Genomic DNA, 23,726 nt, shown 5'->3' on the forward strand with positions numbered 1-23,726 from the left:
GTTCCCAATGTTGGGCGAGTCCAGAACCAGGGGCCAGTCTTAGAATAAAGGGGAGGTAATTTAAGACTGAGGTGAGAAAAAACTTTTTCACCCAGAGTTGTGAATTTATGGAATTCCCTGCCCCAGAGGGCAGTGGAGGCCAAATCACTAGATGGATTTAAGAGAGAGTTAGATAGAGCTCTAGGGACTAATGGAGTCAATGGATATGGGGAGAAGGCAGGCACGGGTTATTGATAGGGAACGATCAGCCATGATCACAATGAATGGCGGTGCTGGCTCGAAGGGCCAAATGGACCTCTCCTGCACCTATTTTCTATGTTTCTATTTTCTATGTCTATCCTCCAATCCTGAATCTATTGAACATTGGAAAATGATCACCAATGCGTCCACTATTTCTAGAGCCACCTCCCTGAGGACCCTGGGATGCAGACCATCAGGCCCAGGGGATTTATCATCCTTCAGTCCCATTATGCTACCCAATACTATTTCTCGCCTAATGAAAATTTCTTTGAGTTCCTCTACCCCTTTAGATCCTCTGTCCTCCAGTACCCACTGATCTGTTTTGTAGTAAATGCCTACTATGTTTTGTGTGCTGAAGCAAAGCAAGAATTTCATTGTCCTATACAGGGACACATGACAATAAACTCACTTGAACTTGAAGATTGTTTGTGTCTTCCTTAGTACCTATTCAACTCTTCTGCCATTTCCTTGTTGCTCATAATAATTTCACCCGTGTCTGTCTTCAAGGGACCCACATTTGACTTTGCTACTCTTTTTCCCTTAACATATCTAAAGAAGCTTTTATTGTCCTTCTTTATATTCCTGGCCAGCTTCCCTTCATACTTTATCTTTTCAGCCCGTATTGTTTCCTTCTGTTGTCCTATGAAAGTTTCCCTATCCTCTGGCTTCCGGCTACTCTTTGCTGTGTTATACATCTTTTCTTTTAGTTTTATTCTATCCCTAACTTCTCTTGTCAGCCACGGTTGCCTCCTACTCCCCTTAGAATCTTTCTTCCTTTTTGGAATGAAATGATCCTGCCAGATTACCAGATTGTGCCCAGAAATTCCTGCCATTGCTGTTCCACCGTCAATCCTGCTAGTATCCCTTTCCAGTCTACATTTGCCAGCTCCCCTCTCATGCCTTCATAGTCCTCTTTGTTCAACTGCATCACTGCCACTTCCGATTTAACGTTCTCCTTCTCAAATTGCAGATTAAAACTAATCATATTATGATCACTACCTCCAAGCGGTTCCTTTACCTCGAGTTCTCTTATCATATCTGGTTCATTGGACAACACTAAATCCAGAATTGCCTTTTCTCTGGTCGGCTCTATTACAAGCTGCTCTAAGAATCCATCTCGGAGGCATTCTACAAATTCTCTTTCTTGGGGTCCTGAACCAACCCGATTTTCCCAGTCTACCTGCATATTGAAATCCCCATCACCACAGTGGCATTACCTTTGTTACATGACAGTTTTAACTCCTGCTGCAACTTACATCCAGGCTACTATTTGGGGGTCGGTAAATAACACCAATTTGTGTCTTCTTGCCTTTACAATTCCTCAACTCAATCCACAGTGATTCTACCTCGTCAGTCCCAAGTCTTCCCTCGCAAGGGACTGAATTCCATCCCCCCTCCTCTGCCCACGTGCCTGTCCTTTCTATAGGATGTATAACCCTGAATATTAAGTTCCCAGGCCCGATCCTCCTGCAGTCACATCTCAGTAATCCCCACAATGTCATATCTACCAACCTGTAAACTGAGCCTCAAGCTCATCTACTTTACTTCTTATACTTTGCGCATTCATATACTTAATTTTAGTATTTTAATTCCTTACGCATCTCACCTTTCACATCGATCCCTATTACACTTGGCCATACTCTCCTATCCCTTTGTGAGCTTCCTTTCCCGTTAATTCTGGGGTCATTAATCATCCCTTTATTCTCTTTCCCTTTAACTCCGTCCTCGACTACCCCATTTGACACCTTATTCAGTTTAAAACCACCCGTGTAGCAGTGGCAAACATACCTGCCAGAATGCTGGTCCCCCACCTGTTAAGATGCAATCCGTCCCTTTTGTACAGTTCCCCCTTACTCCAAAACAGATCCCAGTGATCTAAGAATCTAAATCCTTGCCCCCTGCACCAGTTCCCCGCCCCACGTTCAGGTCCCATATCTCCCTGTTCCTGCTCTCGCCAGCGCGAGGAACTGGAAGCAAACCGGAGATAACAACCCTGGAGGTCCTGCTTTTCAGCATTTTTCCGAGCTCTCTAAAGTCACGCTGCAGAATATTCATCTTAGATGTGGGGCAAAATCTTCGGACAGATTTTATTTGCCTCTGTACTACACAATTTGAGATTTGTAATAGAAAAGAAAAATCACATGTGGTTAAAGTGCACATTGTCAGATTTTATTAAAGGCTATTTTTATATATTTTGGTTTCACCATGTAGAAATTACAGCTGTATTTATACATAGTCCCCCTATTTCAGAGCACCATAATGTTTGGGATACATGGCTTCACAGGTGTTTGTAATTGCTCATGTGTGTTTAATTACCTCATTAATGCAGGTATAAGAGAGCTCTCAGCACATAGTTTTCCCTCTAGTCTTTCCATCATCTTTGGAAACTTTTATTGCTGTTTATCAACATGAGGACCAAAGTTGTGCCAATGAAAGTCAAAGAAGCCATTATGAGACTGAGAAACGAGAATAAAACTGTTAGAGACATCAGTCAAACCTTAGGCTTACCAAAATCAACTGTTTGGAACATCATTAAGAAGAAAGAGAGCACTGGTGAGCTTACTAATCGCAAAGCAACTGACAGGCCACAGCTGATGACAGAAGAATTCGCTCTATAATCAAAAAAAAATTCACTCTATAATAAAAAATATATAATTTTTTTAAAACCCAAACACCTCTCCGACAGATCAGAAACACTCTTCAGGAGTCCGCAGAAGACCTCGTGAACAGAAATAGAGGGTGCACTGTAAGATGCAAACCATTAGTTTGCCGTAAAATACGATGGTCAGGTTACAGTTTGCTAAGAAGTACTTAAAAGAGCAACCAAAGTTCTGGAAAAAGATCTTGTGGACAGATGAGACGAAGACTAACATATCAGAGTGATGGCAAGAGCAAAGTATGAAGGAACTGCCCAAGATCCAAAGCATGCCACCTCATCTGTGAACACAGTGATGGGTGTGTTATGGCCTGGGCATGTATGGCTGCTGAAGGTATTGGCTCACTTATCGTCATTGATGATACAACTGCTGATGGTAGTAGCAGAATGAATTCTGAAGGATATAGACACTTATCTGCTGAATTTCAAACAAATGCCTCAAAGCTCATTGCCTGCGGTTCATTCTACAGCAAGACAATGATCCCAAACATACCGCTAAAGCAACAAAGGTGTTTTTCAAGGCTAAAAAATTGTCATTTCTTGTGGCCAACTCAATCACCCGATTTGAATGCAATTGAGCAAGCTTGCTGATGAGAAGGGGACTAGCCCTCAAAACAAGCATAAGCTAAAGATGGCTGCAATACAGGCCTGGCAGAGCATCACCAGAGAAGACACCCAGCAACTGGCGATGTCCTTGAATCGCAGACTTCAAGCAGTCATTGCATGCAAAGGAAATGAACAAAATACTTAACATGATTACTTTCTGTCATCAGCTATGGAGGTCTTCAACTGTGGTTGCTCTTTTAAGTACTTCTTGGCAAACTGTAACCTGGCTATCCTATTTTTGCGGCTAACCAACGGTTTGCATCTTGCTGCTAAAGCAACAAAGGAGTTTTTCAAAACTAAAAAATTGTCAATTTTTGCATGGCTGTCAATCGCCCGATCTGAGCTCAATTGAGCATGCCTTTTATATGCTGAAGAGAAAACTGAAGAGGAGTAGCCCCCAAAACAAGCATAAGCTAAAGATGGCTGCAATTCAGGCCTGGCAGAGCATCACCAGAGAAGACACACAGCAACTGGTGATGTCCATAAATCACTGACATCAAGCAGTCATTGCATGCAAAGGATATGCAACAAAATACTAAACATGACTACTTCCATTTACATGACATTGCTGTATCCCAAACATCCTGGTATCTAAAGTGGGGGAGACTATGTATAAACACTGCTGTAATTTCTACATGGTGAAACCAAAATGTATAAAAATGGCCTTTTTTTAAATCTGACAATGTGCATTTTAACCACATGTGATTTTTTCTATTACAAATCTCATATTGTGGAGTACCAGAGGCAAATAAATAAATGATTGGTCTTTGTCCCAAACATTATGGAGGGCAATGTAGTGTTATGGTCAGTTGGTCAGCGTATAGTGTATTTTATAGAACTCATGGTGCCTTGGGAGAACTTTGTGGATGAGGTTTGTGAAAGGAAAAGGCTTAGATATGTCAACGTCAGCAGACGTTGAGCAGCGAATATGGAGAGCAAGAGTACGTCCGGTAGAGTTGGGTTGTAGAGGTTTCATAGCGAGAACGACCACGTCGCTATTTGGAGCGAGGAATTTGTAGACAAGAGTTTGCGTCAGGCCATAAAGCAGATGTCAGAGGCAGCAGAGCAAGGCAGTAGATGGATTTGGTGGAGAAGAAATGTCAGTTGGGGGCAGAAAGTAAACATATGGCGTGCAGTATGTGTATTTCTTTGTAATTGTAGTTTGTCTAAGTGTATTCCAGTCTTATGCAAAGGTGATATTTGTGATGTTATATGCTTAATGATGGGCTAGGATAAATTGGAGATAGGATGCAGGTGTTCTGCTCAATGGCTGCAGCTTCATAGAAACATAGAAAATAGGTGCAGCAGGAGGCCATTTGTGCCTTCGAGCCTATTGTTCGAGTTCATTGTGATCATGGCTGATTATCCATAATCAGTAACCTGTGCCTGCCTTCTCCCCATATCCCTTGATTCTGCTGTCTAAGAGCTCTATCTAACTCTCTATTAAATTCATCCAGTGAATTGGCCTCTACTGCCTTCTGTGGCAGAGAATTCCACAAATTCACAACTCAGTTTTAAATGGCTTTCCCTTTATTCTTAGACTGTGGCCCCTAGTTCTGGACTCCCCCCCAACATTGGGAACATGTTTCCTGCATCTAGCTTGTCCAGTCCTTTTATAATTTTACGTTTCTATACGACCCCCCCTCATCGTTCTAAACTCCAATGAATACAAGCTCACTCTTTCCAATCTTTCCTCATACGACAGTCCCGCCATCCTGGGGATTAACCTCGTGAACCTACGCTGCACTCCCTCAATAACAATGATGTCCTTCCTCAAATTAGGAAACCAAAACTGCACACAATACTCACTGATGGTCTAACCAGGGCCCTGTACAACTGCAGAAGGACCTCTTTACTCCTATACTTCCTTTATTTAGTAGATACTGGTAGCATAGATGGTGAGAGCAAGTATTGAGGGGGGGTTTCTGGAATGCCAGAACCAACTGTTGAGCTTTCCTGAGGTGTTGTGGGCCTAACTCGACAAAACACCAGTGAAGGGAGGTGCCCACTTGATAACCCCAATGATATACTTGCATCTACAGGATTCATTTTTATTTTAAGAGCTAGTTAATATGTAGGTAGCTTTTTTTTTGTGTACGGAGTTATTTATTGTAAGTTGGTATATTTAGTTAGATAGTTAAGTAATACTTTGGATTCAGGCTTGGTTTTTGTGGTTAAGCGCTTATCCTGTGTTTTAATTGTAATTTACTTGTCTCTTCTATCCCCCCCTCTTCAATGGAATGGTTAGGTTGCTCATTCTTCCTACGACCCCAACTCTCATCCACACTGGGAAAAATAATCTCAGACCTGTTAGACAAGCTCAAAGTCTGAGGCTCCTCCAACACTGCTTCTTGGATCCAGTTCATCAATTTTTAGCCTAAGATTCTTGAGCAACCAACACTCTCCCAATTAGCCCAGAAACAAGCCGCTGATTTGGCATCCAAGGGTAATCCAATTCACATTAATCCCTTTCATAGAATTTAAAACTTCTTCAAAAAATGTTTTTATTTTTTTTAGAGCAAAAAGAAACTAAAAAGCTGGAGGAACTCTGAGGCATGCTGAGGCATGTCAGGCCGCATCTGAAGGCAGAAAGGCACAGAAAAACATTTTGAGTCCGGACCTTCCTTCAGTCTATTGTGTCCCTATTGTTTTAGAAATCTGCCTAGTCTTTTTAAATGAAAGAGAGTTTTCAATGTGCAAAGGAATAAGTGGCAAAGCATAGCTATGAGACACCACCTCGGAACCAGGGGAGTTCTACCGTGGTCTTTGCCGGGACCTCTGCTATTTGAAAAAATTACAAATGACTTGCACATAAAAGTAGACGGGTTGGTAAGTTTGCAGATGACCAAAGTTGCTGAAGTTGCAGATTCTGAGGAAAGCTGTCAAAGCATACACCAGGAATTTGTTGAGCTACAGAAACGGTCAGATAAATAGTACATGGAGTTTAATCCGAGCAAGAGCAAAGTGCTGCACTTTGGGAGGTTGAACGCAATGGGGTAAATATATAGATAATGCATATATATAGTCTGAAAAAGGGTCTCGTCCCAAAATATCGCCTATTTCCTTCGCTCCATAGATGCTGCCTCACCCGCTGAGTTTCTCCAGCATTTTTGTCTACCTTCGATTTTCCAACATCTGCAGTTCCTTCTTAATGCATATAGTTAATCAATACATATTTACATGAGACTTGCCAAAGTGCAACATATAACCATATAACAATTACAGCACGGAAACAGGCCATCTCGACCCTTCTAGTCTGTGCCGAACACGTATTCTCCCCTAGTCCCATACACCTGCGAACATCGCACACTTAACAGCAGATGTACACAGGGATGTTGGGGTACAAGCCCATCACTCCCTGATAGTAAATAGACTAGTAAAGAAAGCACATGGTATGCTTGGTGCATTGGGTATAATAGTTAGGAAGTCATGATGCAGCTTCAGAGGCCTTTGGTAAGGCCTCATTTGGAGTGCACAGTTCTGGTCGCCCCAAAAGAAGACTTCAGACCACAATGTTTACCAAAATTATTCTATGGATTGGAGGGTATTAGCTACAGAGAGTGGTTGGACAAACTTAATTTTTTTCTTCAGAGCATCACAGGCTGAGGATGAGAGTATATAAAATTATGAGAGGCACAGATAAGGTAGACAGTCAGAACATTTTCCCAGGACGGAAATGTCAAAGACTAGACGCCATAGCTTCAAGGTGAGAAGGGCCAAAGTTTAAAGGAAATATGACACTTTCACTTACACACACGCACACTGTCTAAAATGCTCTGCCTGGGGTGGTGGTGGTGGTGGAGGCAGATACGACAGTCACGTTTAAGAGATTTTTGGATAGACACATGGATATGCTGAGAATGGAGGGATATGGATCATGTCTAGGTAGAGAAATTAGTTTTAACTTGGCAGCATATTTGACACAGACACTGTGGGCCAAAGAGCCTGTTCCTGTGCCGTGCTATACTCTGTTAAAGGCAGTACTTAGAATGAGATTCACAGTACAGAAAGTCACTCTGAAGGGAGGCAGTCTTGATGGAGGGATATGCAGTAGGCTGATCAGAAATTACACCTCACCTTAAACTAGGCTTTGTACTACCCCCTTCTGTTGTGTATGGGACTTTGCTGTGCACCAACTGCCAAGTGCCTTCTTCATATTTCAACAACTGCTTCAGCATGAATGACTAAACTCTGCCATCACACCCAAGAGTGTTAAGCCCAGCGTGACTGCACCCTACTCAGCCCGTCCACTCAATGTAAATGCCACCAACACCGCATTTCCTGAATGACTGACACAAACTGACCAACACACAAGCCGTGGAAAGGAAGAAACCGTGTAACATTAGATCTGCTGACTAGCGACATCATTCTTACCCCAAAATCATTCTCCCGCTTACCGATTCTCCAAGGACGAACAAATGGTATTGATCCCAGGTGAGTATTTGAGAGTGACAGCTGCTCTGGAAATGATCTGGGAGCTCGAACCCCAGCCGTGATGTTGTTGCTGCTTTCATAAGCTGAAACGCTACTACAGAGAAGGGAACAATGAAACAAGCACAGTTCAGCAACAATCACCCTCGTGGACTAAATATCCATTGACAGAGTGGAACTGCAGCCACTCAGATTAGGGAGCTTGAGCAGATTCTCATGTGAGGTCAGCATCAAACGCAGAGGGAAGCTCCCTCCACACGGCCCCGTCCCCTCTGGCTGGGTGGCCTTTGGGTCAGGTGTCCCGGGCAAGGAGGAGGGTGCAGCCTGTAGAGGGTGGGCCGTCAAACACCAATATCCAGGAGGTGCCCGCCACAGGAACAATCTACGTCACACCTCAACATCTTCCCCCTGGCAACAGGAGATGGGGGAGTTGCTCCTCTCTGCCTCAGGACCTGGTTCTGGCTGAAACTCTGGGGCAAAGAATGTGAACGTGGAATGTTACAATTTCAGGTAACCAACCCTTTGTGTGGCCCCACACATGCATCCCTCTACCTAGAGTCCTTCTCCTTTTGTTCATCTTCCCACCCTGTCCCCCCACCCGACTTCCGTCATCCCCTCTCCAGCTGGTTCCACCTGTCGTACACCAGTCTCTGTCCCTCCCCTTTAGTACCGCGATATACAGGTCCTCCTAGGTTACTTCACGGAAACCGTCCTACATGCACCAATCTGAACTGTTCTACTTCTGCTACTCTTCTGATATCCTCCCACCTGCCAACCATCCATGCTAACTTTTAACTTGGGGGAAATATGCCAGCAATAACAAAATCAAAGCTGTCATCTTTTTTCATTCTGTGATACCTACTTGGCTTTGGTGCGGTTGTGGTTTAGGTTGGTGTAGCCATAGATGAATGCGCCAGAAGATTCATCCTCATCTGCAGGACATCAGTTCAAAGAGTAAAATAAAGTGGAAAGGTTAACAGAAAAGTTCAAAGCTTCTACATCAGGAGCACCATGAACAGAGGCACCATGATCAGCACAGGGGGGAAAAGTACAAATCGGGAGCAGCACAAGGCTACTTTCCCTCCAAAGAGTGCTCTACCTTTCTACAAAATCGACCATATTCCCCCTACCCTGACTAACCTTTCACCAGCTCTTATCAAGAATGGCTATATCTTTGCATTCCTCTGCTCGCGGTGAGCTATGCACGGCAGACGGTCCTGGCCCGCCTGCCGTGGAACCCGTAGAAGCCGCCGAGCCCAGTCCCCGCTCCGCAGAACGGGATCCAGAGGAGGTGAGAGCCAGCGACATAGAGGGAGTACAGAGTAGGTTCACCACACTGATTCCTGGGATGTCAGGACTGTCAGATGAAGAAAGACTGGATAGACTCGGCTTGTACTCGCTAGAATTTAGAAGATTGAGGGGGGATCTTATAGAAACTTACAAGATTCTTATGAGGTTGGACAGGCTAGATGCAGGAAGATTGTTCCCGATGTTGGGGAAGTCCAGAACAAGGGGTCACAGTTTAAGGATAAGGGGGAAATCTTTTAGGACCGAGATGAGAAAAACATTTTTCACACAGAGAGTGGTGAATCTCTGGAATTCTCTGCCACAGAAGGTAGTTGAGGCCAGTTCATTGGCTATATTTAAGATGGAGTTAGATGTGGCCCTTGTGGCTAAAGGTATCAGGGGGTATGGAGAGAAGGCAGGTACAGAATACCGAGTTGGATGATCAGCCATGATTATATTGAATGGCGGTGCAGGCTCAAAGGGCCGAATGGCCTACTCCTGCACCTAATTTCTATGTTTCTATGACAGTGGTGGACATTCTACAAGGTAGGTCTTACCCTCCATGACTTCAAAACGGCTGCGAGAGGCGTCCCCGGGGCAGAAAGGGTGACTATCGCCCAGCAAGGAGAAGGACAATGGTTCATGGGACGACTGGAAGGAGGCAACAGCTGCAACAGGTCTTTATGGTCAGTTGCAGTTGGGACTGTGAAATGGCACCAAAACCTGGAATCTGTTGCATATAGACACAGCGGGCTCCATAATGTTCGGGACAGACCCATCATTTATTCGTACGCCTCTGTACTCCACAATTTGAGATTTGTAATAGAAAAAAAAATCACATGCGGTTAAAGTACACATTGTCAGATTTTAAAAAAGGCCATTTTTATACATTTTGGTTTCACCATGTAGAAATTACAGCAGTGTTTACTGTACACCCCCCATTTCAGGGCACCATAATGTTTGGGACACATGGCTTCACAGATGTTTAATTGCTCAGGTGTGTTTAATTGCCTCATTAATGCAGGTATATGAGAGCGTTCAGCACCTAGTCTTTACCCCAGTCTTTCCATCACCTTTGGAAACTTTTATTGCTGTTTATCAACATGAGGACCAAAGTTGTGCCAATGAAAGTCAAAGAAGCCATTATGAGACTGAGAAACGAGAATAAAACTGTTAGAGACATCAGCGAAACCTTAGGCTTACCAATATTAACTGTTTGGAACATCATTAAGAAGAAAGAGAACACTGGTGAGCTTACTAATCGCAAAACGACTGGCAGGCCTCCACAGGAAGACCTCCACAGCTGATGACAGAGGAATTTTCTCTATACTAAAGAAAAATCCCCAAACACGTGTCCGACAGATCAGAAACACTCTTCAGGAGTAAGGTGTGAATTTGTCACTGACCACTGTCCGCAGAAGACCTCATGAACAGAAATACAGAGGCTACACTGCAAGATGCAAACTACTGGTTAGCTGCAAAATTAGGATGACCAGGTTAGTTTGCCAAGAAGTACTTAAAAGAGCAACCACAGTTCTGGAAAAAGGTCTTGTGGCCAGATGAGATAAGATTAACTAAAGTGATGGCAAGAGCAAAATATGGAGGAGAGAAGGAACTGCCCAGGATCCAAAGCATACCACCTCACCTGTGAAACACAGTGGTGGGGGTGTTATGGCCTGGGCATGTATGGTTGCTGAAGGTACTGGCTCACTTATCGTCATTGATGATACAACTGCTGATGGTAGTAGCACAATGAATTCTGAAGTGTATAGTCACATCCTATCTGCTCAAGTTCAAACAAATGCCTCAAAGCTCATAGGCCAGCGGTTGGGGGTGCAGCCAAGATACAAGATATTATTTGTCACATGTACCAATTGGTACAGTGAAATGTGTGGTCGCCATACAAATAATAAAGAACACATAACACAATAGTCTTAACACAGACATCCCCACATAGCGGGATCAAAGTTTCCCACTCAGAGGGAAGGCTCCAAAATTCAGTCAACCTCCTCTGTTGTCCTCCCATGGTCGGGGGGCTCCCGAAACCCGCAGTCGCCGCTACGGGCGGCCCGGTGTTCAGGCCCACTCGCTGGAGTGATAGAAGTCTGACAACGGAACTGACGGACATCCTCAGCGGCTTGGACATCCGAATCGGCCACCTTCTACCGGAGTCCACAGCTCCCGAAGTCCACAGGCCGTGCTGGGCGGAGATTCAACACTGGCGGTCCCCGGCAAAGGGCCCCAGGACTCAGCGATGTTGAAGTCAGCGCCGGCCGCGCTGGAAGTTCTGCAAGCCACAGCTCCGATGTTGAAGCAGCAGGCCCAACAGGTCCCCAGCAGGAAAGGCCGCTCCAATCCAGGTTGTAGGCCGCGAGGAGGGGGGGCGAGGACGCAACTCGGAGAATAGTCACGTCCTCGCCAGGAAGTGACTGGGGAACAGTTTCCCCCTTACCCTCCCCACCTCCCCCATATAGAAAAGCTAAAAAAACTCCAACAAACTGTAAAACTGACTAAAAAGTAAAAAAGAGAAAAACAAACAGACTGTAGGCAGAGGCTGCCATCAATGCAGCGCCCCTAGTGGCCAAACCTTCACGTGATCTGCCCTGTTTTGACGAATGCAATCAACCCAGCGTGCACAATCAAATAAGATCAAATAGAACAAGTTGTCCTACAACTTTAGGCTGTGCACGCCACATGCAAGAGGAAGAAGGCCAGCGGTTCATTCAACAGCAAGACAATGATTCCAAACATACAATCACAGCTTAAGGATAAGGGGGAAATCCTTTAAAACCGAGATGAGAAGAACTTTTTTCACACAGAGAGTGGTGAATCTCTGGAACTCTCTGCCACAGAGGGTAGTTGAGGCCAGTTCATTGGCTATATTTAAGAGGGAGTTAGATGTGGCCCTTGTGGCTAAGGGGATCGGGGGGTATGGAGAGAAGGCAGGTACGGGATACCGAGTTGGATGATCAGCCATGATCATATTGAATGGCGGTGCAGGCTCGAAGGGCCGAATGGCCTACTCCTGCACCTAATTTCTATGTTTCTATGTTTCTATACCGTTAAACAAAGGAGTTTTTCCAAGGCTAAAAAATGGCCAATTCTTGTGGCCAAGTCAATTACCCGATCTGAACGCAATTGAGCATGCCTTTTATATGCTGAAAAGAAAACTGAAGGGGACTAGCCCCTAAAACAAGCATAAGCTAAAGATGGCTGCAACACAGGCTTGGCAGAGCATCACCAGAGAAGACACCCAGCAACTGGTGATGTCCTTGAATCACATGCAAATGATATGCAACAAAATACTAAACATGACTACCTTGTCTTCAACTGCGGTTGCTTTTAAATGCTTCTTGGCAAACTGTAACCTGGCCATCATATTTTTGCGGCTAACCAGTGGTTTGCATCTTGCAGTGTAGCCTCTGTATTTCTGTTCATGAAGTCTTCTGTGGACAGTGGTCATTGACAAATCCATACCCGACTCCTGAAGTGTGTTTCTGATCTGTTGGACAGGTGTTTGGGGATTTTTCTTTATTTATAGAGAGAATTATTCTGTCATCAGCTGTGGAGGTCTTCCTTTGCCTGCCAGTCCCTTTGCAATCGGTAAGCTCACTAGTGCTCTCTTTCTTCTTAATGATGTTCCAAACAGTTGACTTTGGTAAGCCTAAGGTTTGGCTGATGTCTCTAACAGTTTTATTCTTGTTTCTCAGTCTCATAATGGCTTCTTTGGCTTTCATTGGCACAACTTTGGTCCTCATGTTGATAAACAGCAATAAAAGTTTCCAAAGGTGATGGAAAGACTGGAGTGGAGGAAACACTAGGTGCCGAGAGCTCTCTCATACCTAATTAAGGAGGCAATTAAACACACTCCGGATTGTCAAAACTGCCACAGACAGACATAGAAACATAGAAATTAGGTGCAGGAGTAGGCCATTCGGCCCTTCGAACCTGTACCGCCATTCAATATGATCATGGCTGATCATCCAACTCAGTATCCAGTAACTGCCTTCTCTCCATACCCCCGATCCCCTTAGCCACAAGGGCCACATCTAACTCCCTCTTAAATATAGCCAATGAACTGGCCTCAACTACCCTCTGTGGCAGAGAGTTCCAGAGATTCACCACTCTCAGTGTGAAAAAAGTTCTTCTCATCTCGGTTTTAAAGGATTTCCCCCTTATCCTTAAGCTGTGACCCCTTGTCCTGGACTTCCCCAACATCGGGAACAATCTTCCTGCATCTAGCCTGTCCAACCCCTTAAGAATTTTGTAAGTTTCTATAAGATCCCCTCTCAATCTCCTAAATTCTAGAGAGTATAAACCAAGTCTATCCAGTCTTTCTTCATAAGGCAGTCCTGACATCCCAGGAATCAGTCTGGTGAACCTTCTCTGCACTCCCTCTATGGCAATAATGTCCTTCCTCAGATTTGGAAACATAAACATAAAAACAGTTTTTATCCACGAGTTGTTGCTCTATTCAACAGCCAAAAATCTGTAGCTTTGATCTGGTATTTTGTTGGTCACGTGCTTGATCAATGGTGTTTTATCATTAATGTTTTATTATTATTAATGTTTAGTGTTTTCTGAGTCATTCGTAACTGTCACTGCATGTCGTGTTGTTACGTGGGCGGAGCACCAAGGCAAATTCCTTGGATGTGAATACTTCGCCAATAAACTTACTTACCTACTTACACCTGAGCAATTACAAACACCCTTGAAGCCATGTGTCCCAAACATTATGGTGCCCTGAAATGGGGGGGGGGGGGGGGGGGGGGGGGGGGGGGCTATGTATAAACACTGCTTCAATTTCTACATTGTGAAACCAAAATGTATAAAAATGGCCTTTATTAAAATCTGACAATGTGCACATTAACCACATTCGATTTTTTCTATTGAACATTCTGTCCTTTGAGGGAGTGTTTCTGTCTCACAATGCTCCATGAGAGAAACACCCCTCATCATAAAACACACTATCGCTGTCCTGAGCTGATTCCCTATGAGGTGAGAGGGGGAAAGTCTAATACAGATGCGGTGGCAAGTATTTTTTTTTTTTTTTTACACAGTCGTGGGGCGTGGAACAAATTGCCAGGTGTGGTGGTGGCGGCAGCAGATACTATAGTGGCATTCAAGAAACTTTAAGATAGGCACATGGATATGCAAGGAATAGTATGGATCATGTTGAGGCAGATGAGATCAGTTTAATCTGGCATCATGTTCAGCACAAACATTGCGGGACTAAAGGCCTGCTCCTGTCCTGTCCTGCCCACCTGACTGAAACGCCTATTTATGAAGCTCCCATTCTCCCAGATGATCGTCAGGTCATCCAGCCACAGCTTCAGTTCTGTAAGAAGTTGCAGCTGGACACAATTCCCACAGGTGCAGTCAAGATATTGAGTATAGAAGTTTAGATGTTATGTTACAGTTGTACATCATGTTGGCGAGGCCACATTTTAGGTATTGTTCAGATTTGGACATGCTGTTTAGTTCAGTGATACAGTGTGGAACTAGCCCCTTTGGCCCACCGAGTCCACGCCGACCACTGATATTACTAGTGATCACCCCATACTCTAGTAATATCTGACGAACTAGGGAATTTTTAGGGAGCCGCCAAACATGTACATCTTTGGAATGTGGGCAGAAACCGGAGCAGCTGTAGGATAAGGTTGTGCAGTTTAGGACTTTATTCCTTATCAGCACAGGATGCTGAGAAATGATGTTATGAAGGTGTATAAAATCAGGAAGGGAATAGATAAGGTGAATGCAGTCTTTTACCCAGGGCAGGAGAATCAAAAACCAGAGGACTTCAGTTTAAAGTGAGATATAATAAGTAGCCGAGGGGTAATGGGTATATGGAACGAGCTGCCAGAGGAGGTAGTTGAGGCAGGTACAACATAATTCAGGCACTTGAACAGATAAATGAATAAGAACGGTATAGAGGGATATAGGCCCAATGTTGGCAAACGGGACTAGATCAGATGGGGCATAGAAACTATGGGGAGCATGGACGTTGGCTCACAGGGTAGGTTTCCTTGCTGTATGACTGAGTTATTTAGAACATAACAGTACAGCCACCTTCTGGTAAACCACCTTCGCACCCTCTCCAAAGCCTCTAATGGACGAGCAGAACCGCAAATACTCCAAATGCGGCCTCACCAAAGTCTTCCTGACTCTTACACTCAATGCCCCTAGCAATGAAGGTAAGTGTACCATTTGCCTTCTTTACCACCGTATCTAGTGCTGCCACCAAAAGCGAGTTATACTTGGCACATCCATGATGTTAAGGGACTTGCCATTAACTGCATACTCTCCCTTTACATTCAACCTCCCAAGTGCAACACCTCACACTTGCAGCATGGTGGTGCAATGGTAGAGGTGCTGCCTTACAGCGTTAGAGACCCGGGTTCGATCCTGACTACGGGTGCTGTCTTTACGGAGTTTGTACGTTCTCCCTGTAACGGGTGGGTTTTCCCTGAGTACTCCGGTTTCCTCCCACACTACAAAGACGTACATGTTTGGTTAATAGGCTTGGTAAAATTGTAAATTGTCCTTGGAATGTGTGTAGGATAGTGTTCATGAGTGGGGATCGCTGGTCGGCACGGATTCAGTGGGCCGAAGGGCCTGTTTCCACGCTGTATTTCTAAACTAAACTTGGGTTAAACCCCATCTGCCATTTCTCTGCTCATTTCTGCAGCTGATCTATATCCCACTGTACCTTCTGACAACCTTCCTCGCTGTCTGCAGCTCCTCCAAATTTGGTGTTGTCAGAAATCACTCACCAACTCATCTACATTCATGTCTAGGTCATCAATATATATCACAAAGAGCAGAGATCCCAGCATTGATCCCTGCAGAACGCCACTGGTCACAGACCTGCACCTCCCACCACAACACTCCATGTGGCTTATTCTTCCATGAATAAGCCAGATCTGAATGCATGCGTCCAAATCATCGTGAATCCTGTACATTTTAATCTTCTGGATCAGCCTACCATGAAGGAATTTATTTATTTATTTTTTAAATGTTGTTATTAGAAGCAATGTACAATAACATAAAACATGAATAGCATATTACATTTTGTGTACAACTTATTTTAAATTTAATAGTTAGAAAAATGTAAGAAAAGCAAGAAACAGAGAGAAAGAGAGTATTATATAAAGTAATATTGTTAGTTCGTGAAAAAATAGAGAAAAAGAGCCCATAAAGCTGTAAAGCCCAAGATGATACAGGAAAAAAAAAGATAGAAAAGAGAAAAAGGAAAAAGAAAAAAAAAGAAGAAAAAATTGAAAGGGATATATACCTGCTTCGTATCTTTACCCACCCCTCACCCGGTTCTGAAACAGTTAATTTCTAAGGTTGTGTTGCACCATATGCTTGTAATAAGTCGATAAAGGGAGACCAAATCTTTAAGAATTGGTCTGATTTGCCTGATAGGACGAATCTCATATCTTCAGAAATCTCAGATGTAACATTTCGGAGATATTTGAAATCCACATTTTGAGCGTTGGTGTGGGTGCATTTTTCCAGAATTTAAGTATGTTTTTTTTGCTGTTATTAGGTCATAATTAAGAAAACACTTTTGAAACGAAGTCAGCTTACAGCCGTCTTCCATTGATCCGAAAATAATCAGTTCTGTATTGGGGTTCAATTTTATTTTAAATAATTTTCCAAAAATTTCATTCCAAAATTTATGAAGTTTTATGCATGAGACAAAAGAGTGTACTATAGTAGCATTTTGAGATAAGCATTTATCACAGAAGGGGGAAACATTGGGAACATTTTATTCAGTTTAGTTTTCGAGTAATATAATCTATGTAAAATGTTTAATTGAATTAATTTATGTCTTACATTAATCGAGCATTTATGTACATATAGCAAGTATTTTTCCCCATCTGTCCTTCAGAATTTTTACAGATAATTCTCGTTTCCAGTCCATTCTAATTGCCTCTGTCGATGGTATTTCTATATTTAAAATGTTATATAAATATATTAAATTAATTGATTCCGCCTTTCTGTTCATTCCTTCATCTAATAGATCTGGGGTTAGGGTTTGATATTCTTGTGTGTGTTTTTTCAAGTAATCTCGGATTTGAAGGTATTTAAAATAGATTACTTTTCAGGTTGTATTTTAATTGTAATTGTTGAAATGATAAAAGATTTCCCATTTCATACATGTCTCCAAGCATTTTAATTCTATTCTTTCCCAATGGGTAAACGTTTTATCAATAAAAGATGGTTTAAATGACGGATTATTAACTATTGGAGAGAGAAGCGATAGGTTTCTTAATTTGAGAGTTAATTTTATTTGTTTCCAAATTCGTATTGTCCTATGAATAATTGGATTCTTCTTGTATATTGTATTATTCAGTTTTATCGGGGAGGAAAGGATCGCTCCTATATTAAAAGGAGAACAATCCTCTTTCTCCATTATTATCCACTTTTCAAGAAAGGAGCGAGAGAGAAAACGGGGAATTACAGACCAGTTAGTCTAACATTGGTAGTGGGGAAACTGCTAGAGTCAGTTATTAAAGATGGGATAGCAGCACATTTGGAAAGTGGTGAAATCATTGGACAAAGTCAGCAAGGATTTACGAAAGGTAAATCGTGTCTGACGAATCTTATAGAATTTTTTGAGGATGTAACTAGTAGCGTGGATAGGGGAGAACCAGTGGATGTGGCTTCCACAAGGCTTTCGACAAGGTCCCACATAAGAGATTAGTATACAAACTTAAAGCATCGGGGGTTCAGTATTGATGTGGATAGAGAACTGGCTGGCAAACAGGAAACAAAGAGTAGGAGTAAACGGGTCCTTTTCACAATGGCAGGCAGTGACTAGTGGGGTACCGCAAGGCTCAGTGCTGGGACCCCAGCTATTTACAATATATATTAATGATCTGGATGAGGGAATTGAAGGCAATATCTCCAAGTTTGCGGATGACACTAAGCTGGAGGGCAGTGTTAGCTGTGAGGAGGATGCTAGGAGGCTGCAAGGTAACTTGGATAGGCTGGGTGAGTGGGCAAATGTTTGGCAGATGCAGTATAATGTGGATAAATGTGAGGTTATCCATTTTGGTGGCAAAAACGGGAAAGCAGACTATTATCTAAATGGTGGCCGATTGGGAAAGGGGGAGATGCAGTGAGACCTGGGTGTCATGGTACACCAGTCATTGAAGGTAGGCATGCAGGTGCAGCAGGCAGTAAAGAAAGCGAATGGTATGTTAGCTTTCATTGCAAAAGGATTTGAGTATAGGAACAGGGAGGTTCTACTGCAGTTGTACAGGGTCTTGGTGAGACCGCACCTGGAGTATTGCGTACAGTTTTGGTCTCCAAATCTGAGGAAGGACATTATTGCCATAGAGGGAGTGCAGAGACGGTTCACCAGACTGATTCCTGGGTTGTCAGGACTGTCTTATGAAGAAAGACTGGATAGACTTGGTTTATACTCTCTAGAATTTAGGAGATTGAGAGGGGATCTTATAGAAACTTACAAAATTCTTAAGGGGTTGGACAGGCTAGATGCAGGAAGATTGCTCCCGATGTTGGGGAAGTCCAGGACAAGGGGTCACAGCTAAAGGATAAGGGGGAAATCCTTTAAAACCGAGATGAGAACTTTTTTCACACAGAGAATGGTGAATCTCTGGAACTCTCTGCCGCAGAGGGTAGTCAAGGCCAGTTCATTGGCTATATTTAAGAGGGAGTTGGATGTGGCCCTTGTGGCTAAGGGGATCAGAGGGTATGGAGAGAAGGCAGGTACGGGATACCGAGTTGGATGATCAGCCATGATCATATTGAATGGCAGTGCAGGCTCGAAGGGCCGAATGGCCTACTCCTGCACCTAATTTCTATGTTTCTATGATCACAATGAATGGCGGTGCTGGCTCGAAGGGCCAAATGGCCTCCTCCTGCACCTATTTTCTATGTTTCTATGTTAATATATTTAACTCAGCATCCTAAATCTAAGATTCATTAAGAGTTTTGAAATCGTTAAAAAGAAAGAAAAAACAACACCCCTCAGGGGTTAGTCATTTATTTCTACTAATTCATATTAGATTGCAATTGCTCTCAATTAGTTAAGTATTAGTATAAGATTTTTAAAGTCTTTTAAATCATAACTTTTTATTATCGTCCATTTATATTGGTTTTTCCCTGTAGCACGGCTCCAGGTTGTTTATAAGTCTTTAATTCGGAGATAACATTCCGAAGAAGAGAAGGTGTCTAGACATCGCCTCGTGTGCCATCAACATCTTAACAAGGGCATTTGTAATTTATTTTATTAAAAAGTCATCTTTTGCCGATATTTATGAAAAGGAATTTATTAAAAGCCCTATTAACACCATCCACTGCCCTACCTTCATCAATCTCCTTCGTCACCTCCTCAGAAAATCCAAATCAAATTAGTGAGACATGACCTGCCATGTATAAAGTTGTGCTGCCTATCCCTAATTAGACCATTCTCTTCCAAATGGGAGTCTATCTTTCTTGAAGAATTCTCTCCAGCAGTTTCAATTGCTGACGTGGGGTCACCGGCCTATAGTACCTCTCTACTTCCTTTCTTAAACAATGAACAACATCAGTCATCTCCAGTTCTCCGGGACAATGCATGAGGCTATAGAAGATACAAGAAAAAAAAACAAACATGCCCCATCTACCCACCTCCCCACGTTAGGATAGGCTTCATTCCTTTGGTGTGCAGGAGGCTGTGGGGTAATTTTATAGAGGTATGTAAAATCATGAGAGAAACAGAATGGAGTCTTTTACACAGTGAGGGAACCAAGAACCAGATATCATGGCTTTAACGCGAGTGGGGAAAGACTTAATAGGGACCCGAGGGGCACCTTTATCATTCAAAGAGTGGCAGGTATATGGTCCTAAGAGGGAGTTGAAGTACGTATCATAAACATTTTTTTTAAACATTTGGACAGATACTGTACGTGGATAGGAAAGCTTTAGAGCTATATGGGCCAAAGGTGGATTGGTGGGACCAGCATAGATGGGGCATCTTTGTTAGCATGGACAGTTAGGGCTGAAGGGTCTGTTTCTGTAATGTATGACTGTGACTGTATGTTGATATAAGGAGAATAGAGTGTACTCAGCACTGACCTTTCTCCCAATCTTCCTCAGGGGCTGGACACTGCCATGTGCTTTGTGGGATATCACAAGGCTTTCTTTGGGTGTTGTAAACTATGGAATAAGAAAAAAACAATTACCATAATGTACACACCACGAATTTGCCAATTTCAAGAACAAAACAGCCCAGTATTGAAACACCCCAGACTTTGCAACGGTACGATACTCCTGATCCATAGCTAGCACCCTGATTTATACAAAGAGGATTCAAATCAACAGCCCAGAGGTTTTCAGGGAAAGATTGCAGACTATGGCAGCAGTCTATGCACCCTAAAAAGCATTCGGTCTCTAAGCAGACCCAATGCAACACATCCACAAATGTGAATATCCTGGAGAGCATTCAGATCTCTGTGCCTCTGCGAGTGCACTCACCCGCCAAACAACCGCACCGCCGACCGGAAAGCGCCCCCAGTAGGCCCGACTTGCCCCACAGGATTCCCAGGGTACAGCGGGGAAGCCAGGCGGCTTGTCTGGGCTGAAGGAGCCTTAGCGGCGGCAGCAATAGGAGCCTCGGCAGTACTGCTGCCTCGGTGGCAACGGGAGCCTTGGCGGCAGTGGAACCGTGCGATTGACCCGTGATCATAGAAACATAGAAAATAGATGCAGGAGTAGGCCATTCGGCCCTTCGAGCCTGCACCACCATTCAATATGATCATGGCTGATCATCCAACTCAGTATCCTGTACCTGCCTTCTCTCCATACCCCCTGATCCCTTTAGCCACAAGGGCAACATCTAACTCCCTCTTAAATATAGCCAATGAACTGGCCTCAACTACCTTCTGTGGCAGAGAATACCAGAGATTCACCACTCTCTGTGTGAAAAATGTTTTTCTCATCTCGGTCCTAAAAGATTTTCCCCTTATCCTTAAACTGTGATCCCTTGTTCTGGACTTCCCCAACATCGGGAACAATCTTCCTGCATCTAGCCGGTCCAACCCCTTAAGAATTTTGTAAGTTTCTATAAGATCCCCCCTCAATCTTCTAAATTCTAGCGAGTACAAACCCAGTCTTTCTTCATATGAAAGTCCTGACATCCCAGGAATCAGTCTGGTGAACCTTCTCTGTGCTCCCTCTATGGCAAGAATGTCTTTCCTCAGATTAGGAGACCAAAACTGTACGCAATACTCCAGGTGTGGTTTCACCAAGACCCTGTACAACTGCAGTAGAACCTCCCTGCTCCTATACTCAAATCCTTTTGCTATGAATGCTAACATACCATTCGCTTTCTTCACTGCCTGCTGCACATGCATGCCTACTTTCAATGACTGGTGTACCATGACACCCAGGTCTCGTTGCATCTCCCCTTTTCCTAATCGGCCACCATGCAGATAATAGTCTACTTTCCTGTTTTTGCCACCAAAGTGGATAACCTCACATTTATCCACTTTATAGGACGTACATGGTAAATGGTAGGGAATTGAAGAATGTAGGTGAACAGAGGAATCTGGGAATAACTGTGCACAGTTCCCTGAAAGTGGAATCTCATGTAGATAGGGTGGTAAAGAAAGCTTTTGGTGTGCTGGCCTTTATAAATCAGAGCATTGAGTATAGAAGTTGGGATGTAATGTTAAAATTGTACAAGGCATTGGTGAGACCAATTCTGGAGTATGGTGTATTTTCTTTGGAGCGCAGAAGGTTAAGGGGGGACTTGATAGAGGTTTTTAAAATGATGAGAGGGATAGACAGAGTTGACGTGGAAAAGCTTTTCCCCCTGAGAGTAGGGAAGATTCAAACAAGGGGACATGACTTGAGAATTAAGGGACTGAAGTTTAGGGGTAACATGAGGGGGAACTTCTTTACTCAAAGAGTGGTAGCTGTGTGGAATGAGCTTCCAGTGAAGGTGGTGGAGGCAGGTTCGTTTTTTTCATTTAAAAATAAATTGGATAGTTATCTGGATGGGAAGGGAATGGAGGGTTATGGTCTGAGCGCAGGTATATGGGACTAGGGGAGATTATGTGTTCGGCACGGACTAGAAGGGTCGAGATGGCCTGTTTCCGTGCTGTAATTGTTATATGGTTATATGGGTTATCCACATTATACTGCATCTGCGGTTGATAAGCGTGGGGGGAGGGGAAGACAATGAGGACCCGGTGGGGGGACGTGAAGAACCATAGAGGGCGTGGGGGGGACCGCCGTGAAGAAGAATGGAGGACACGGCCGTGAGGGACAGTGAGAGAATATAGGGAGAGCTTGTGAGGGGGAGCACTGGTTTTACAATCCTATAAGCCTGCGTTTGTTTATTTGTTCATTCCGGTTAACGCGCTGTGCACACGGACGTTTTCGTGTGTCTGTGTGGCAACAGCACGTTTGGACATATGGCAATAAAACACTCGACTCTTGAACCCAACTATATTTTCATTACAAGTACATGGATAGGATGGAAAGGCTTCAGCTTGTGACTCCGCATTGAGTATTGAGTCCTGATGCAGTTCATCTGCCCCCACAGCCTGATCTGTCGAGTTCTCCAGCAGTTTTTTTTTTAACATCTAATTGTCATTTTTCAATGGGACTAACTTATACGCGGCATCTTGGTCAGCATGGGCGAGTTGGACCAAAGGGTCTGTTTTCCATGCTCTCTCACATGGCTTGCATGATCTTTATTTAAACTCCCCATCAGTATGCCATAGAACTATACAATGCAAGAACAGGCCCTTCACCACAAATGTCTGCACTGAACATGATGTCAACACCAACTCTAATCTGCCTGCACATAATCAATACCCCTCCATATCCATGTGCCTATGCGTCAGCCTCTTAAACGCCACTAACGTATCGGCCTTCACCAACCCACCACCCAATATATAAAAGCTGTTCCACACATCTTTAAACTTTGACCATTTCCACAGTAGCTTGTAGCTAATACCCCCCTAATCCAATCATCATGCTGGTAAACCGCACTCTCTCCAAAGCATCTGCAACTTTGCTGGAATGGGAAAATCAGAATTTAGTACAGCACTCCAAAAGCTATGTAGAATATTAACACTTTACTTACCAAACTCATCCTCGATGACCTTCTTGTCCACACAGTTTGTGATATGGTGCTTCATTTCCGCTTTTGGGATCCAGTGTCTTGCATTGAAAGGACAGGACTCCAAATTCCGAGCTTTGCCAGGGAAATTCTTGTAAAATCATCGCAAAAAATATAAATTTCAATTGAACACTATTTATTTGGAGGCAAAATACAGCACCTACAGGTACCTGCAAAATACAGCACCTACAAAATACAGCACCAACCTACTTCCTCTCTGTACACCTTTCAGTTCACCATTCACATGGCTTCACAGGCGTTTGTAATTGCTCAGGTGTGTTTAATTGCCTCCTTAATGCAGGTGTAAGAGAGCTCTCAGCACCTAGTCTTTCCATCACCTTAGAAACATAGAAAATA

General features: G+C 43.6%; 1 protein-coding gene across 3 annotated transcripts in view; it reads right to left on the reverse strand.

Annotated features, from left to right (window-relative positions):
* The window catches only part of LOC129694989 (gametocyte-specific factor 1-like), a 49,905-nt gene that overhangs the window by 19,395 nt on the left and 6,784 nt on the right, over window positions 1–23,726 (reverse strand). Inside the window, exons 3-6 of one of the 3 annotated variants that reach the window (XM_055631727.1) lie at window positions 23,334–23,460; window positions 20,315–20,395; window positions 8,796–8,865; window positions 7,877–8,027 (exon numbers count right to left, since the gene is read on the reverse strand). In XM_055631727.1, coding sequence (XP_055487702.1) covers window positions 7,877–8,027; window positions 8,796–8,865; window positions 20,315–20,395; window positions 23,334–23,460 — 429 coding nt within the window. Of the gene's footprint in view, window positions 1–7,876; window positions 8,031–8,795; window positions 8,866–20,314; window positions 20,396–23,333; window positions 23,461–23,726 lie in introns of all 3 variants that reach the window. The other 2 variants (XM_055631726.1, XM_055631728.1) reach the window with 2 other exon arrangements.

The sequence above is a fragment of the Leucoraja erinacea genome, unplaced genomic scaffold (genome assembly GCF_028641065.1).
Source record: "Leucoraja erinacea ecotype New England unplaced genomic scaffold, Leri_hhj_1 Leri_88S, whole genome shotgun sequence".
Classification (NCBI taxonomy): domain Eukaryota; kingdom Metazoa; phylum Chordata; class Chondrichthyes; order Rajiformes; family Rajidae; genus Leucoraja; species Leucoraja erinaceus.